Genomic DNA, 19,182 nt, shown 5'->3' with positions numbered 1-19,182 from the left:
AGTACAAAAAAAAGGAAAGAAGTTTAAAGAAGTGATAGTAAGATTCTTTCCACAGCCTGGCTCAGCCCAGTTAGCCAAACTAAAAGCACTCACCGTGGCCTGTATCCGAGGAAAAAGAAAGACAGCTAACATTTATACTGATTCAGCATATGCTCATGGGGTATGTAATTCGTTTGGGGCAGTCTGGAACAACGAGGGTTTAGGAAAAGTGATGGTACACCCATACAACACCACGAGCAGATTGTAAAATTAATGATGCCGTTAATGTACCCCACAAAATTGCAGATAATAAAGTGTCAGGCGCATAAGAAAGGAAATGGACTTATAATCAAAGGAAACAATGCAGCTGATAAGAAGGCATCTAAATGCACCATCCCAGTGTTAACGGCACCAATGGTCATTATTGAATCTATACCACAACCAGATGACATAATTAGGATGCAGATAAGGGCAGGACCTTATGAACAAACAATGTGGCACCAAAGAGGGGCCACCAAAGATGCGACAGGATTATGGAGGTCTCATGAAGGAACCAATGTAGCACCCACTATGTTGCTCAATCTACTGATAACTGATGCGCATGGTTTTGACCATTGCACAAGGGGGGAAGTGAAAAGGAAAATAAAAAAACTGGGATACTGGTCACCATACCTACAGGCAATGGTAGATGAAGCACTAACAAAATGTGAGGTGTGTGCACAAAACAATGTATGAAAAGGAATAACTACGCCCATAGGTCACATACCAGTCCTAGAGGGACCATTTCGACACCTAGTCATGGACTATATAGATATGATAAAAAAAGATGAATGGCAAAATATACATGCTAGTGATCATAGATAGATTTAGCAGATGGGTAGAGGTGGTACCATCAGTAGACCTAGGATCAGGGACAGTAATCCAATTTCTAACCAGAGAAGTAATACCCAGATTTGGAATACCGACAGAAATCAGTTCAGACAATGGATCAGCGTTTATTCAGAAAACTGTGAAACAAGTACTACAACAGTTAAAGATTAAGCAAATACTGGGGTGTGTATATCACCCGCAGACGCAAGGAATGGTTGAGAGAATAAATGGAACCCTCAAGGCTAAACTGAATAAAATCTGTACCAGTGCAAAGCTCAATTGGGTGGATGCACTGCCACTAGCTTTAATGAGCTATCACATGCAAACTAACAGAAATACGCACCTAACCCCACATGAAAAGCTTACGGGTCGAACCATGCCAGTGTCAGTTCTGAGAGGGCCCTACAAAGGACCCTCATTGGAACAATTAGAGATGGAGCTTAAAGCATATGTAAGACAGCTAATTGCTATACATAAAGTGATCTATCTCTGGGAAAAAAGGCGAGAACCGGAACCCGGACCAGAGGAGCCAGGACCGGTGATTCCAGGAGACCAAGTTTACATTCGAGTGTTTCGCAGAAAGTGGAACAAGCCCAGGAGAGAAGGACCATACACGGTGATCCAAGCGACGCCCACGGCGATACAGGTGGAAGGAAGTACAACGTGGTACCATCTGAATCACTGCACCAGGGTCTCGAAGGGAACCGGCCTGCCACCGGTGAGCCATGAGGAAGCTGAGGATGTCGAGGCACCAGGCGGAGTCCAGGAAGAAGAAGCAGCAAGCACAAGCCTTAGCACCAACATCGAAGGCCAGCAGGCACTCCCTCCTGAGAATCCGGAGATGGGGCCTGATGGAGGGACAACAGGAGATGGAGGGTAGAGTGACTTCCCCGCCATTGAATAAAGTGACTCCCCTGCCATTGAGGAAGGTGACTTCCCCACGATTGACTTCTCTGCCCTATTATGGTCCCCAACAACTGAAGAGCTGTGGAATTGCTCTGACACTAATAGCAGTTAACCTAGGAAAGATGGTAGTGAGTCTGCCCACAACTATACCATATTCTAGAGATAGCCTTATTGAGCCAGGAAGATTATCTGTCGTGAACAGAGACCAACTATTGTACACAGACTGGCCTAGACTAGGTAGATGTCAGATAGAAGGATATGCACTGTTTAAAATAAAATACCTAAAAAATCATTGTGTGGAAGTTAGGCCAAAAATAAATAAATATGGAAAACTTGTAGGGAACAGATATGTAAAAATAATGGATATAAAACAAGCCAAACATCTTATGATCACACCAGTACTTAAGGAATTGGCCCCTGAAGCTAGAATACAAAAATATATAATAAAAAAGCAGGTACCATTGGAAACAGCTCAAACTAGTATTTTTATTCCAGCCCAAGAATGACAGCTACAGAAACTCAAAGATCCTTTTCAATACGGAGGATCAAACCTCTGCCAGAACTATCACTTTGTGGGTGGGCTAATCATCAAACAATGGGAGAAGCAATCTGGGATGAATATGGCTGTAAAATAGAAATTGACAAGGGAAACACTACTTGGGAAATTATCTTAGAGGAGTTGACACAAGAGAATGATGCAAACTATGTTTTGGAAATAGTCAGCACTAAATGGTCAGAAGGGAACAATATAACAACGATTGATATTACTCCTAATTCCACACGTCAGCCTAGACAAGAAAGAAAAATAGGGACAGCTAATGCAACTATGGCAATCACCCAAGGACCATCAATTATTCTAACAACTAAACCAATAAAGACAGCATTAGAAACAACATAATCAACTGGGTTCTTTCAAAATGTATGGGAGTCTTTGACTAATTGGGGAAACCAGGAAAATAAACAATCTAGCTCAGCCCCAGCAGTAATACCGGAAATAATGAAAGCACCAACAAAACTAAGGAGACAATGGGATTGAGCATTACAAAATGACTGGTACAGATGGGCACAGTATTCAGCTAAAGTAATTAATAAGAAAACAAATTGTCTAGTATGCTTCCCCTCCCCATTAAAGGAACTGATGGTAATACCAAGTCCACATAGCCACAGGGACTGTGCTGACTTTAAACAAAACTTCTGTCATCTTAAACGATCAGAGAGACCCTATTGCCCTTCATAATGCTTATCCTTCTTAGGAAGTCCTGACCATCACAAATACTATAATCAAACAGGATGGGGGGAGTGGTGTAAAAAAAATGATGTCAGAATAGAACCAAGAAAAATGGAAACACCAGAGAAATATTGAATAGATTATGAGCAGAAGTATGAATGCTACAACAAAACAAACGGGGAACATTATTTGGGAACATTTATGGGAAAGTGTGAGACCACATGGCACTTAGATAGCGATATCTCCTAGAACACAGACACCCCCTGCAGAGCGGTCTATCAGGCGGCAGGGTCAAGCACTGGGATGATAGTTACTAATGGAGGGCCTGGTGACCCTGGGGAATGCGAGAAGCAAACACTATCACTGCCACTGATCTCTCCTTATGAGGAGCAATCGGTGGCAGTGGCATATTTATTTTGGGTATGTGGAGAACAAAGAATTAGAGCCACTTTGCCTAGAGGATGGATGGGTATATGTGCTAGAGTACAAATGCTTCAGGAAGTAGTTATATCAGAATGGGAGTTAGTAAAAACAACAAATCAGGACGCACAGATTAATAATAAAAGGGTATAAAGAGCGTATGAACATGACCCCAATGTATATTTGGATTCAATAGGTCAGCCTAGAGGAATTCCAAATGAATATAAGGCAAGAGATGAGATTAAAGCAGGATTTGAATCAATATGTCTGGATATCACCTAACAAAAACCTAAAAATTGATCAATTATATTTACTATAATCAACAAAGGTTTATTAATTACACAGACTCTGCGTTAACAGCTCTGGGAGAGCAGGCACAGGATACAAGTAAAATGATATGGCAGAATAGGCAGGCTTTAAACTGGCTGTTGGCAGAAAAAGGTGGAGTTTGTGTTATGTTTGGGGATGAATGTTGTACCTTCATTCCCAATAATACTGCTCCGGATGGATCATTAACTGAAGCAATGAATAAGCTCAAAAGACTACGAAAAGAAGTTAAGGACAATGCTGGGCATGACGCTCACACTTGCGATTGGATGGACTTAACTTTGGGAAAGTGGGGACCAATGTTTACAAAAATGGCAATTACGATAGGCATAGCACTTGTAGTAATGGGAATGGTCTTTTGTTGTGTACTGCCTTTGTTGAAATCACTTTTGATCCAAACCACAGTAAAGCAAATGACTGTACAGACAATTGTTAATAAGTCAACCAAAGAAATACACCCTGTTCAGGGAGCCCCAGGACAGTATGTTCATGAATATGGAAAGCCCTGTAATATTAAAGGAGGACCAATGGACTGCCCATTTGGGAATCCTGAATGTCTGTATGGTGTTGTCCCTGGTGGTGGATAGGCCTGTCATGGTTACAAAACTCAACAGCAACAATTGGAGGTTAGCTTAGAAGGAAACCTTCCGGATTTGTACCCAGTACCCGACTGGGCACCTCGTCCTCATCGTGATGGGTCAGACATAGAGGAAGATACATTGGTCTGAATATATATTATTATAAAATGTAACCACAGATGGCAAGGCTAAGAATAAGTATATGCACATGCTTACACTCATTTTATGTTAAATTTTGTTTTATTAAAAGGGGGGAATATATGGATGATCTTCTAGTACATATGTTGTAGAATGAAACACCTATATGCCTTAAATGTTTATGGATTAAGAACCAATTAAAGGGTTAAAACAGAGCAGGAACATGTCTTTAGTGCAAATGCTGTGTTTCTGATAAGAATGGTTCCTTCTTAACTCCCTGCAGCTGGTCTGGGTATGTCAATGAAATGTGATGGAGATACAACTTCTCGTTGTGGCTGTGTGGAGATTGGAGTAACAATGGAACTAGTATTATCACTTGTTTGTGCTTATGACCTGACACACATAGCCACATGCACATAGTCACAAGGAAAAACCATAGATGGCTGTTTGGAAAGGCTTAAATGTATGTTATGGACATGACATGTGTAAACCATGTTTAAGTATTAATATATATGTTTTATAATGTGTTATGAACAATAAAGTCAATACAGAGTGTGATTGTTCTTTAACGTAGGTATGTATATTCTTTTTTGAGAGTGTGTCCAAGTCACACCACCAATATAATGAGATAAGATACATAGGCCCCATTTAGAGAAACGTACGTAGCCTTCGTGAGTAAACAAACATGTGACACCAAAGGATGTTAATCATGTACAGATAATGGAGTAACTGTGTAGGTTGTATAAGCATGACAATGCATTTGTGTCTGTATAAAAGGAGAGCTCCGGGTCAGGGCAAGCAGTTGCTCCATGGACCAGCTCGGCTTTGTTTCGGTTTAAATAAAGTATATTCTGAATTCACAAGCTCCAGTTTTTTAGAGATACTTTTGAGTAAAATATTGCTACCACACCTTCTTCCGTAAAGCCCAGCTCTGTGGAGTGTATGGCTTAAAGTGGTCCTATGGACAGATACTACAATCTCCGCTGTGGAGCTTTGCAGCTCCTTCAGGGTTATCTTTGATCTCTTTGTTGCCTCTCTGAGTAATGTGCTCCTTGCCTGGTCTGTGAGTTTTGATGGGCGGCCCTCGCTTGGCAGGTTTGTTGTGGTGCCATATTCTTTCCATTTTATAATAATGGATTTAATGGTGCTCCGTGGGATGTTCAAAGTTTCTGATATATTTTTATAACCCAACCCTGATCTGTACTTCTCCACAACCTTGTCCCTGACCTGTTTGGATAGCTCCTTGGTCTTCATGGCGCCACTTGCTTGGTGGTGCCCCTTGCTTAGTGGTGTTGCAGACTCCGGGGCCTTTCAGAACAGGTGTTAACATACTGAGATCATGTGATAGATCACGTGACACTTAGATTGCACACAGGTGGACTTTATTTAACTAAATATGTAACTTCTGAAGGTAATTGGTTGCACCATATCTTATTTAGGGGCTTCATAGCAAAGGGGGTGAATACATATGCACGCACCAATTTTCCGTTATTTTTTTTTTCATTTTTTTTAAAACAAGTTATTTTTTTCATTTCACTTCACCAATTTGGACTATTTTGTGTATGTCCATTACATGACATCCAAATAAAAATGTATTTAAATTACATGTTGTAATGAAACAAAATAGGAAAAACGCCAAGTGAGATTAATACTTTTGTAAGATGGGACAGGGGGGGGGGGGCTCTATGTCATGGCTCTATGTAGTACTGTGCGCCTCCCATTGTCTGTTCTGGACTTGGGGACTGTGAAGAGACCTCTATTGGCAAGTCTTGTGGGGTATGCATGGGTGTCCGAGCTGTGTGTCAGTATTCCAAACAGGCAGCTCGGTACATTCAGCTTGTCAACACCTCTTACAAAAACAAGCAGTGATGAAGTCAATCTCTCTTCCACTCTAAGCCAGGAGAGACTGACATGCATATCATTAATGTTAGCTCTCTGTGTACTTTTAAGGGCCAGCCGTGTTGCCCTGTTCTGAGCCAACTGCAATTTTCCCAAGTCCCTCTTTGTGGCACCTGACCACACTACTGAACAGTAGTCTAGGTGCGACAAAACTAGGGCCTTTAGGACCTGCCTTGTTGATAGTGTTGTTAAGAAGGCAGAACAGCGCTTAATTATGGACATACTTCTCCCCATCTTAGCTACTGTTGTATCAATATGCTTTGACCATGACAGTTTACAATCCAGGGATATTCCAAGCAGCTTAGTCACCTCAACTTGCTCAATTTCACATTATTCATTATGAGATTTAGTTGCTTTTAGTGTACGAGACTTGACATCAGAAGAGTTACAGGGTGTGTTAAGTGGTGGTGTCCCATCCTTTCAGGTTGTTGGCCTGAGGCAGGACTAATTGATTTAAATAGAATAGTGGAGTAGGGTGGTGTTATTCATTATTATTATTATTTAAAACATTGTGAGTGTAGTGTTAGATGGTAGGGTATTATTTTTTTTATTTTTTTTCAAGCAAAGTATAAGGGAGTTGTACTCCAGTCTAGTAGGTGGCAGAAATGCAACATTTATTGGATGCCAACCACCGTTCAACCTCATCGAAGAAGAAGAACCAGGAAGTAATTTAGTCAAGCTTCATTGTTGAGAACGGTTGCCACACTGTTGGTTATCTCCTGCCATCCTTGTTGTTAACACATTCAAAAGCATTGCTTGTAAGTACAAATCATTTTCTAAGATGTTTATCTTGTTGTATCAGAGAGTATTTGTAATAGATGGTTGGTAAATCAGGTTTTATGTCAAGTGTATCACCCTGCTAGCCTAGCCTGTCTGTTAATTAATCTAGCAGCTAGCTTTACTTGTGTAAGTTCCTTTCATGTCTTTAGGTAGTATACAGGTGTATTTTGTGCACTTTATTTTAATTTTTTTGTCTTTGGGGGTAGATCAGCTTAATATTGCAGATAGATTGTAACTTCCATCAATATAATTGTCTGCATCACTTCCAATCCCCCATGTTTTATATATATATATATATATATATATACAGTGGGGAAAAAAAGTATTTAGTCAGCCACCAATTGTGCAAGTTCTCCCACTTAAAAAGATGAGAGAGGCCTGTCATTTTCATCATAGGTACACGTCAACTATGACAGACAAATTGAGAAAAAAAAATCCAGAAAATCACATTGTAGGATTTTTAATGAATTTATTTGCAAATTATGGTGGAAAATAAGTATTTGGTCACCTACGAACAAGCAAGATTTCTGGCTCTCACAGACCTGTAACTTCTTCTTAAAGAGGCTCCTCTGTCCTCCACTCGTTACCTGTATTAATGGCACCTGTTTGAACTTGTTATCAGTATAAAAGACACCTGTCCACAACCTCAAACAGTCACACTCCAAACTCCACTATGGTCAAGACCAAAGAGCTGTCAAAGGACACCAGAAACAAAATTGTAGACCTGCACCAGGCTGGGAAGACTGTATCTGCAATAGGTAAGCAGCTTGGTTTGAAGAAATCAACGGTGGGAGCAATTATTAGGAAATGGAAGACATACAAGACCACTGATAATCTCCCTCGATCTGGGGATCCACGCAAGATCTCACCCAGTGGGGTCAAAATGATCACAAGAACGGTGAGCAAAAATCCCAGAACCACACGGGGGGACCTAGTGAATGACCTGCAGAGAGCTGGGACCAAAGTAACAAAGCCTACCATCAGTAACACACTACTCCGCCAGGGACTCAAATCCTCCATTGCCAGACATGTCCCCCTGCTTAAGCCAGTACATGTCCAGGCCCGTCTGAAGTTTGCTAGAGTGCATTTGGATGATCCAGAAGAGGATTGGGTGAATGTCATATGGTCAGATGAAACCAAAATATTACTTTTTGGTAAAAACTCAACTCATCGTGTTTGGAGGACAAAGAATGCTGAGTTGCATCCAAAGAACACCATACCTACTGTGAAGCATGGGGGTGGAAACTTCATGCTTTGGGGCTGTTTTTCTGCAAAGGGACCAGGACGACTGATCCGTGTAAAGGAAAGAATGAATGGGGCTATGTATCGTGAGATTTTGAGTGAAAACCTCCTTCCATCAGCAAGGGCATTGAAGATGAAACGTGGCTGGGTCTTTTAGCATGACAATGATCCCAAACACACCTCCCGGGCAACGAAGGAGTGGCTTCGTAAGAAGCATTTCAAGGTCCTGGAGTGGCCTAGCCAGTCTCCAGATCTCAACCCCATAGAAAATCTTTGGAGGGAGTTGAAAGTCCGTGTTGCCCAGCGACAGCCCCAAAACATCACTGCTCTAGAGGAGATCTGCATGGAGGAATGGGCCAAAATACCAGCAACAGTGTGTGAAAACCTTGTGAAGACTTACAGAAAACGTTTGACCTGTGTCATTGCCAACAAGGGGTATATAGCAAAGTATTGAGAAACTTTTGTTATTGACCAAATACTTTTTTCCACCATAATTTGCAAATAAATTCATTAAAAATCCTACAATGTGATTTTCTGGATTTTTTTTCTCAATTTGTCTGTCATAGTTGACGTGTACCTATGATGAAAATGACAGGCCTCTCTCATCTTTTTAAGTGGGAGAACTTGCACAATTGGTGGCTGACTAAATACTTTTTTTCCCCACTGTATATATATATATATATATATATATATATATATATATATATATATATATATATATATATCATACATACATATTCACACACACAACATTTTGTGCACTATTTGTGTTTAGAATAAATATATATATATATATATATATTTTTTTTTTTACAGTTGTTGGCTAAGCATTGTGCATTTATATATTAGGCTTAAGCTGTATCTGTAATTCCAATCCTTTATATGTTTCAGTTTCACAACATTTCATCAATAAAACACTGGAGGTTTTTGGAAGCCTATCCCTGACTCTTGATCATTTTTTCTTTTTGAATGGAGTTTGGCTGGCTGTGAAGTTATGGTTACACACACCATAAGGAGGACAGTATACTGTTTGTGAGCTTTTAAATGATATCAAACTCAGCCATTTATAATTTCCAGTGATGAAGACATGGATGTCTCATGGTATGGTGGGATAAGCAAAGTGGGTCAACTTTGAGCTCTTTATCTCTTGAATGTTTCGGCATTCAGGTCCAAAAAGTCACTTTCTGAGCACTTCTACAATGGGCAAATATGTATGGAAGGTTTCGTTTGAATCATAATAGGTGCTGCCAAAAAGTGATTGAATTAAAATGGATTTACCCTATACTTTTTAGCCAGTAGTTCTCAAAGCTGCGCTCACGAGCCAAAAGTGGTCCCCGAAAATAATGTACTAGGTCACATATGTGCACAACATCATTGCTCTCCATCTTGCTCTGCTGTGTCTGCACCTTGCTAGCTGTCACTCAAATGACGAGGGGCTGAAGCTCATTGGTTAGAACTTGAATTGCTAGGGGGCTGGCCCACGTGGTGGAAAATGTACGGAAAATGGTGCAGCACAGCTTCCAGAAAAACAGTTGTTTTCAAACTAGGGTTTTGTGGCTAATAGAGGTAGCTAAAACAGTAATTCTGCTCATAGATTATGCATGTATGAACTATACATTGACATTATAATGCAGGAGGTTTAAAAAATACTAAGCAGTCGCCAAGTTCCGGAGCATCTCTTTAAATAATTGTTACAAAGTCAAAACCACCACTGTAAAGATGTGCCTAATTGAAGCTAAATGGCACAATATCCCATCCTCTTTTCAAAGGCTACCACCAATGTACGGATGTGTATAATTGACTCTAAGCAGGTCAAGAAAGGCTGGTTAAATCAGCAGTGAAGAAAACAAATAACATCTCCCAGGCTGCTCAATAAGCCCCGGAGACAGATAAACACGCACACACACTGATTAAAATATGTTACTGTGTCACCCTTCTCCCTCGGCAAACAAATAAATACACACACACACAGTTGTGTTTTACCTGTTTGGAGGTCTTCCATGGAGAGAGGTGACCTGCAGAGAAACAAACAACACATTTTAGTCCTGAGAGCAGACACAGGAAAATAACTGTAGATGGGCTATCTTAACACAGACAAAAAATTTTTTTTGAGAAAGACAGTACAAGAGAGAATAGGCTTATGTCGGTGCAATACAAGAAAAGGAATACAGAACAAGAATTAACTATCACAGATTCTATATCAATCCATACATCGTAGACTATTACACATAACATGAGAGTGGAGGGACACCATTCTACACAAAAACCAGTGTAACTGGTTATACTCAGTAACTGTGTTAATCACAAACCCAACCTCTGTTTTATCAACATTAGAGTGTGAAAACAACCCTTCATAACCGAGAGACACCATTCACAGTTTACTGCATTTCCTATTCCTCTTGTTTTGGCTTTGTATGTGTAACTTGCCCCTAAACGAGATCGCTGGTTGCATTTGTTCTCAACATAATTAGCTGTAGGCTGGAGGGAGCAGATCCTATTTTTATCCCCAGTAACTCCTAGCTGGGCTGGGAAGAGTTGTACATCACAGGGTAAACACAGGAAACATAGCGTAGCCTAGTCGCTACATCGCAACAACCAATAGGAGATGAGCTCTCTTGTTCATCTCGATCTTTGCAATGGCTGCTTATGAGACAGCAAGCACAGGGCCATTGAGGGATATCTCCACTTTCTTCTTCTTATCCTACATGAGTGTATTGGCAGTCTGTAAATGAACTAAAAAGGTGCATACCACCATCTACTGTCCCTAAGTATGTATAGTCTGAACAGGGATAAAGCCAAGGTTGATGATTTACTACCACCTGCAGTGCTGCAATGTTTGCTCAGGAGTATAATTCATTGTCTGACCTGAATGTAATTCTGTAATCCTTCCTTAACCCATAGGAAGCCCAACATAGTTTGCTACTTCAAAATGGTGAAAGCCCTCAATGGCACTGCCCATGCTAAAACTGGCTTTGGGCCAAGTGTGCCCTCTATCCAATTATGGGAACATCACATAGCCTAGCCGCTATCACAACAACCTCACTAACACATACCCCCTGTGACTCCAACGCATCAAAGACACACACACTGAGCGTACAGAGAAAGGGAGAGACCCAAATATATACATTTAGACTGTCAGCTAACATGAAATTACAGTAGAAGCACTGTCTCCTTAATTGTACACGAAGCAGCAAGTTCATATAACAGAATTTGTACTGCAAAATCCAGCTACAGTTGAAGTCGGAGGTTTACGTACACATTAGCCAAATACATTTAAACTCAGTTTTTCACAATTCCGGACATTTAATCCTAGTAAAAATTCCCTGTCTTAGGTCAGTTAGGATCACCACTTTATTTTAAGAATGTGAAATGTCAGAATAATAGTAGAGATAATGATTTATTTCAGCTTTTATTTATTTCATCACATTCCCAGTGGGTCAAAAGTTTACATACACTCAATTAGTATTTGGTAGCATTGCCTTTAAATTGTTTAACTTGGGTCAAACGTTTCGGGTAGCCTTCCACAAGCTTCCCACAATAAGTTGGGTGAATTTTGGCCCATTCCTCCTGACAGAGCTGGTGTAACTGAGTCAGGTTTGTAGGCCTCCTTGCTCGCACACACTTTTTCAGTTCTGCCCACAAATGTTCTATAGGATTGAGGTCAGGGCTTTGTGATGGCCACTCCAATACCTTGACTTTGTTGTCCTTAAACCATTTTGCCACATCTTTGGAAGTATGCTTGGGGTCATTGTCCATTTGGAATACCCATTTGCGATCAAGCTTTAACTTCCTGACTGATGTCTTGAGATGTTGCTTCAATATATCCACATCATTTTAATTCCTCATGCCATCTATTTTGTGAAGTGCACCAGTCCCTCCTGCAGCAAAGCACCCACACAGCATGATGCTGCCACCCCCGTGCTTCACAGTTGGGATGGTGTTCTTCGGCTTGCAAGCAACCCCCTTTTTCCTCCAAACATAACGATGGTCATTATGGCCAAACAGTTCTATTTTTGTTTCATCAGACCAGAGGACATTTCTCCAAAAAGTACGATCTTTGTCCCCATGTGCAGTTGCAAACCGTAGTCTGGCTTTTTTATGGCGGTTTTGGAGCAGTGGCTTCTTCCTTGCTGAGCAGCCTTTCAGGTTATGTTGAGATACAGTGAGGGAAAAAAGTATTTGATCCCCTGCTGATTTTGTATGTTTTCCCCCTGACAAAGACATGATCAGTCTATAATTTTAATGGTAGGTTTATTTGAACAGTGAGAGACAGAATAACAAAACAAAAATCCAGAAAAACGCATGTCAAAAATGTTATAAATTGATTTGCATTTTAATTAGGGAAATAAGTATTTGACCCCTCTGCAAAACATGACTTAGTACTTGGTGGCAAAACCCTTGTTGGCAATCACAGAGGTCAGACGTTTCTTGTAGTTGGCCACCAGGTTTGCACACATCTCAGGAGGGATTTTGTCCCACTCCTCTTTGCAGATCTTCTCCAAGTCATTAAGGTTTCGAGGCTGATGTTTGGCAACTCAAACCTTCAGCTCCCTCCACAGATTTTCTATGGGATTAAGGTCTGGAGACTGGCTAGGCCACTCCAGGACCTTAATGTTCTTCTTCTTGAGCCACTCCTTTGTTGCCTTGGCCGTGTGTTTTGGGTCATTGTCATGCTGGAATACCCATCCACGACCCATTTTCAATGCCCTGGCTGAGGGAAGGAGGTTCTCACCCAAGATTTGACGGTACATGGCCCCGTCCATCGTCCCTTTGATGCGGTGAAGTTGTCCTGGCCCCTTAGCAGAAAACCCCCCCAAAGCATAATGTTTCCACCTCCATGTTTGACGGTGGGGATGGTGTTCTTGGGATCATAGGCAACATTCCTCCTCCTCCAAACACGGCGAGTTGAGTTGATGCCAAAGAGCTCGATTTTGGTCTCATCTGACCACAACACTTTCACCCAGTTCTCCTCTGAATCATTCCGATGTTCATTGGCAAACTTCAGACGGGCCTGTATATGTGCTTTCTTGAGCAGGGGGAATTAGTGGGCACTGCAGGATTACAGTTCTTCACGGCGTACTGTGTTACCAATTGTTTTCTTGGTGACTATGGTCCCAGCTGCCTTGAGATCATTGACAAGATCCTCCTGTGTAGTTCTGGGATTCCTTACCGTTCTCATGATCATTGCAACTCCACGAGGTGAGATCTTGCATGGAGCCCCAGGCCGAGGGAGATTGACAGTTCTTTTGTGTTTCTTCCATTTGCGAATAATCGCACCAACTGTTGTCACCTTCTCACCAAGCTGCTTGGCGATGGTCTTGTAGCCCATTCCAGCCTTGTGTAGGTCTACAATCTTGTCCCTAACATCCTTGGAGAGCTCCTTGGTCTTGGCCATGGTGGAGAGTTTGTAATCTGATTGATTGATTGCTTCTGTGGACAGGTGTCTTTTAAACAGGTAACAAGCTGAGATTAGGAGCACTCCCTTTAAGAGTGTGCTCTTAATCTCAGCTCGTTACCTGTATAAAAGACACCTGGGAGCCAGACATCTTTCTGATTGAGAGGGTGTCAAATACTTATTTCCCTCATTAAAATGCAAATCAATTTATAAAATTTTTGACATGCATTTTTCTGGATTTTTTTGTTGTTATTCTGTCACTCACTGTTCAAATAAACCTACCATTAAAATTATAGACTGATCATTTCTTTGTCAGTGGGCAAACGTACAAAATCAGCAGGGGATCAAATACTTTTTTCCCTCACTGTAGGACTCGTTTTACTGTGGATATAGATACTTTTGTACCTATTTCCTCCAGCATCTTCACAATGTCCTTTGCTGTTGTTCTGGGATTGATTTGCACTTCTCGCACCAAAGTACGTTCATCTCTAGGAGACAGGACGCGTCTCCTTCCTGAGCGGTATGACGGCTGCGTGGTCCCATGGTGTTTATACTTGCATACTATTGTTTGTACAGATGAACGTGTTACCTTCAGGCATTTGGAAATTGCTCCCAAGGATGAACCAGACTTGTGGAGGTCTACAATTATTTTTCTGAGGTCTTGACTGATTTCTTTTGATTTTCCCATGATGTCAAGCAAAGAGGCACTGAGTTTGAAGGTAGGCTTTGAAATACATCCTCAGGTACACCTCCAATTGACTCAAATGATGTCAATTAGCCTATCAGAAGCTACTAAAGCATGACATCATTTTCTGGAATTTTGTTTAAAGGAACAGTCAACTTAGTGTATGTAAAATTCTGACCCACTTGAATTGTGATACAGTGAATTATAAGTGAAATAATCTGTCTGTAAACAATTGTTGGAAAAATTACTTGTGTCATGCACAAAGTTGATGTCCTAACCGACTTGCCAAAACTATAGTTTGTTAACAAGAAATGTGTGGAGTGGTTGAAAAACTAGTTTTAATGACTCCAACCTAAGTGTATGTAAACTTCCGACTTCAACTGTATAGCAGCATCTGGAGATTGTGGAACTAGCTGTGTTTTATTCCGCTTCTGTGCTCCTCTGAAGGACATCGGATAACACTGAATGAAATGTGTTGTGGGCAGCGGGAGAGGGGGAGCGAGGGTTTCATGAGAAATGTTAGCAGCATGCCATTGAGAAGTGGTTATTTGTCCTGTACTTTGTCAGTGAGACAGAACACCGGGAGAACTCTTGTCGAAGGTCAGCCAGCTAAAAAAGTCAATGAATGTGTACACGGGTACAGGGCTTTAAAGGCACAATCTTGGATATTTGGTTAGGCTATTTCAATTCATAATATTGCCGGGGCTGGCTTTGGGCTGGAAAACGAATTACAGAGAGTGCTTTAAGATTCTATCAGAACAGTCAGTGCCACTTGAAGTAGTCATGTGCTTTTGTTTTTCCAAAACGGCAAGTGGAATAACAAGGTGAGTCTGGCATAGTTTGATTCGGTTCAGATTGCCAGTTCTGACAAGTCTTGTTTTACCGCAGTTTGCAGTGTGATAAGTACACCAGCTACTTCTGTGAACAGGCTGGTCTTGTTGCCTAGCTGAAATTGAAGTGGTTTGCACAGAATGAGGTTGTGCCATACCAATCCCACACCAGCTTGCAAGTGGTCTAGCTGATGGTAAGAACAGACATCTACAAATGCCATTGTGATGGTTCGATGGCAACGGCGGAGCTACGTCACGTGGCTGGTGCGAAGTCGGTTTCGTCTTCACCACAGCGTTGACACACCACCAAAGCCCCACCCAAAGGCAGGTTTTTCCGCTTTTGCGTAGTTGACAACCACATCACTTTGCAGCGTCATGAGCCAAGCCGCTATCCTGCTGTTGTGTACAGCACCCTCACAAATTCTTTGGCTTTTCAGAAAAGTCACCGGCTGGTGACATGTTTCTATGATCACCTTTTGTCCTCACCCAGGGAGAGTCATGACACCACCTTGTTGGGTGACTGACTTGTTGGTCAAGACAGTCACCCAAAACGAAGCAAGGCAGCCTACTTGATTTAGCTCTTGTCTTGTCTTTTTTATGATATGAGGGGACAACAAGTTATTTTATAGTCATAATATATCTAGTCTTCCAAATCTTATTGTCCACCATAATTCTTTAGTATTGTAATCCATGTGAGTATCGATGACACTGTGAAAGACAGTCTTGGGATTTATACAGTGCATTCGGAAAGTATTCAGACCCCTTGGCTTTTTCCACATTTTGTTACGTTACAGCCTTATTCTAAAATTGATTAAATCGTTTTTTCCCCGCATCAATCTACACACAATACCGCATAATGGCAAAGCAAAAACTGTTTTTTTGAAATGTTTGCTAATGTATTAAAAATAAGTATTCAGAACCTTTATTCAGTGCTTTGTTGAATCATCTTTGGCAGCGATTACAGCCTCAAGTCTTCTTGGGTATGACGCTACAAGCTTGGCACACCTGTATTTGGGGAGTTCCTCCCATTCCTCTCTGCAGATCCTCTCAAGCTCTGTCAGGTTGGATGGGGAGCGTTGCTGCACAGCTATTTTCAGGTCTCTCCAGACATGTTCGTCCGGGCTCTGGCTGGGCCACTCATTTAAAAATTTTAGTCATTTAGCAGACGCTCTTATCCAGAGCGACTTACAGGAGCAATTAGGGTTAAGTGCCTTGCTCAAGGGCACATCGACAGATGTTTCACCTAGTCGGCTCAGGGATTAGAACCAGCGACCTTTCGGTTACTGCCACACTGCTCTTAACCACTAAGCTACCTACCGCCCACTCAAGGACATTCAGAGACATTTTTTTTTTACTTTTTTTTCTAAGGGGGTAGATCAGCTTTAATATTACAGATAGATTATAACTTCCATCAATGTAATTGTCTGCATCACTTATAATCCCCCATATGTTTTTTTTATTTATTTATTTCACAAAAAATATATATTTCCTCTAAAATAATATATTTCCCTTTATTACTTTCCAACCCCACCACCCCTTCCCTAATTGGAGTAAACTAGTGAAGAACAATGCTTAGGCCTCTACTTCCAGCTTATACATACTATATACATTTTATGGACACAGTCAATTTTACAAGAATTCTATTTTGTTTGTTTTTACTCCTGAACTTCCTCTACCCTCAACCTCTCCGATCCTTTTCATGATGTCCATCTGGTTTGCTTCTATATGACATATCTTTCTAACTGTGCTCTTTCACAAAAGCTCTCAACCTATAACCTATATACTTATTATGGACACAGTATGCTTACATTATTAGTTATCTTGTTGTTATTAGTTGTTGTTATTAGTCCCATCCTTCAACTCCATTTAACACCATCCATATTGGATTTACAAAAGTTCTGAACCTTTCTATTCTCATTGTTTCTACAGATTATACATTGAAAATAAACATTTTTGCTAAAATTATTATTATATTATTGATCAATTGACTATGAATTTTCAGATCACTTAGTAGTGCTATCTGCAGGGTTAGCTCCAGGTAAATATTGCAATCCTTTAGCCATTCCTGGACCTGTGTCCAAAAACAAGCTACAAATGGACAGTACCAAAACAAATGATCTAATGATTCTGTCTCTTCACAGCAAAATCTGCAGAGCTGGGAAGATTGTATCCCCCATATATTATATTCTAACATTCTATTGGTAGCAATAATTGTATATAATAATTTAAATTGAAAAATTATAAGTTTTGAATCTGGTGTCGTTTTGCGTATTGGTTCATAAACACTATGCCATGGGATCGGTAAGTCAAAAATCTCTTCCAAACAATTTTGCAATCTATATGGGACGGCTGTCAATCCTTAATGAAGGAAAAATGAAACTGGTATACTTTTTTATTTATCACAGTTTTCTTTAACCAATTATGTTCTTTAATGCAAGGCCGACAGACAAGTTCCTTACTTTTCCCCCTTCCACTTTCCTCTTCCAATTTTGCGGTAATGCTGCAATTAATTGGTTGTAAATTTGGTTAGAGCAGACATTTCCATATGTTTTTGTTAGCTGAATGTGCGACATAACTCCACCAGTCCTAACGATTATATCATTTACAAAGATTATACCTTTTTAATTGTATTTTTGTCAAAAATAAATTAGTATATTTGAGTTTAACCACTATTTGTTGCATTATTTGTTCTGCTGTTTTTTGGAGGACTAAATGGAAATTGCAACCAACTTTCTATGGTTTGTTTTCGAAATAGTGATATTTGGGAGATTATTTCCTTTTCAAATAACTGAAAGTGAGAGGTTGTAATCTGAATAAAGGGAAAAAGGCCATTCTTGAACATTGGGTGAGACATCATACTAATTTGCTAGAGAACCAGTTCAGATTTAAGTATAACTTTTATATGACTGAAGCTTTTAGTGATAGGTCTAATACTTTTTAATATTTAATAATTTCTGTCCTCCGAATTCATATTAATTATATAAATCAGCCCGTTTAATTTTGTCTGGCTTGCCGTTCCAAATAAAATGGAATATATTTTTCTCATATAATTTAAACTCTTCGGGAGGCGTAGGCAAGACCATAAGCAAATATATAAACTGGGATAATACTAAAGAGTTAACCAGGGTGATTTTTCCACAAATTGACAGGTATTTACCTTTCCATGGTAGCAAGATCTTATCTATTTTTGCTAACTTTTAAAATGTATTGGAGTGAGACCATTTATTTCATTTGGAATATGTATTCCAAGTATATCCACAACACCATCAGACCATTTTATTGGTAAACTACATGGTAATGTAACATTTTTATTTTTTAGTGATCCAAAACGTAATATAGTACATTTATCATAATTTGGTTGTATTCCTGAGAGGTTAGAACATTTATCTTGATCCTCTATGAAGCTGTGGAGGGACTCAAGTTGTGGATTTAAAAGAAAACATGAATCATCAGCGTACAATGACAACTTTGTTTTTAATCCCTGGATTTCTAATCAATTGATTTTATTATTGGATCTGATTTTAATAGCTAACATCTCGTTGGCCATAATAAATAGATATGCCAATAGTGGACATTCTTGTTTCACTCCTCTTGACAGTTTAAACCTTTCTGAGAAATAGCCATTATTTACTATTTTACACCTAGGGTTACTATACATGATTTTAACCCAATTTATAAGAGATTCTCCAAAATTGAAATGCGGGGAGAACAAGTATTTGATACACTGCCAATTTTGCAGGTTTTCCTACTTACAAATCATGTAGAGGTCTGTAATTTTTATCATAGGTGCACTTCAACTGTGAGAGACAAAATCTAAAACAAAAATCCAGAAAATTACATTGTATGATTTTTAAGTAATTAATTTGCATTTCATTGCATGACATAAGTATTTGATCACCTTCCAA

The 19,182-nt window shown here is 40.1% G+C and overlaps 1 protein-coding gene across 5 annotated transcripts in view; it reads right to left on the bottom strand.

Moving 5' to 3' along the window:
• LOC121555266 (membrane-associated guanylate kinase, WW and PDZ domain-containing protein 2) overlaps nucleotides 1-19,182 on the bottom strand; it is a 333,480-nt gene that overhangs the window by 78,949 nt on the left and 235,349 nt on the right. For all 5 annotated transcript variants that reach the window (XM_045223560.1, XM_041869071.2, XM_045223559.1 and 2 more), the window contains one exon: nucleotides 10,351-10,382. In XM_045223560.1, coding sequence (XP_045079495.1) covers nucleotides 10,351-10,382 — 32 coding nt within the window. The remainder of the gene's footprint in view (nucleotides 1-10,350; nucleotides 10,383-19,182) is intronic.

This window comes from Coregonus clupeaformis, chromosome 11 (genome assembly GCF_020615455.1).
Source record: "Coregonus clupeaformis isolate EN_2021a chromosome 11, ASM2061545v1, whole genome shotgun sequence".
NCBI classification, from domain to species: domain Eukaryota; kingdom Metazoa; phylum Chordata; class Actinopteri; order Salmoniformes; family Salmonidae; genus Coregonus; species Coregonus clupeaformis.
This window is presented reverse-complemented; position numbering and strand designations above follow the sequence as displayed.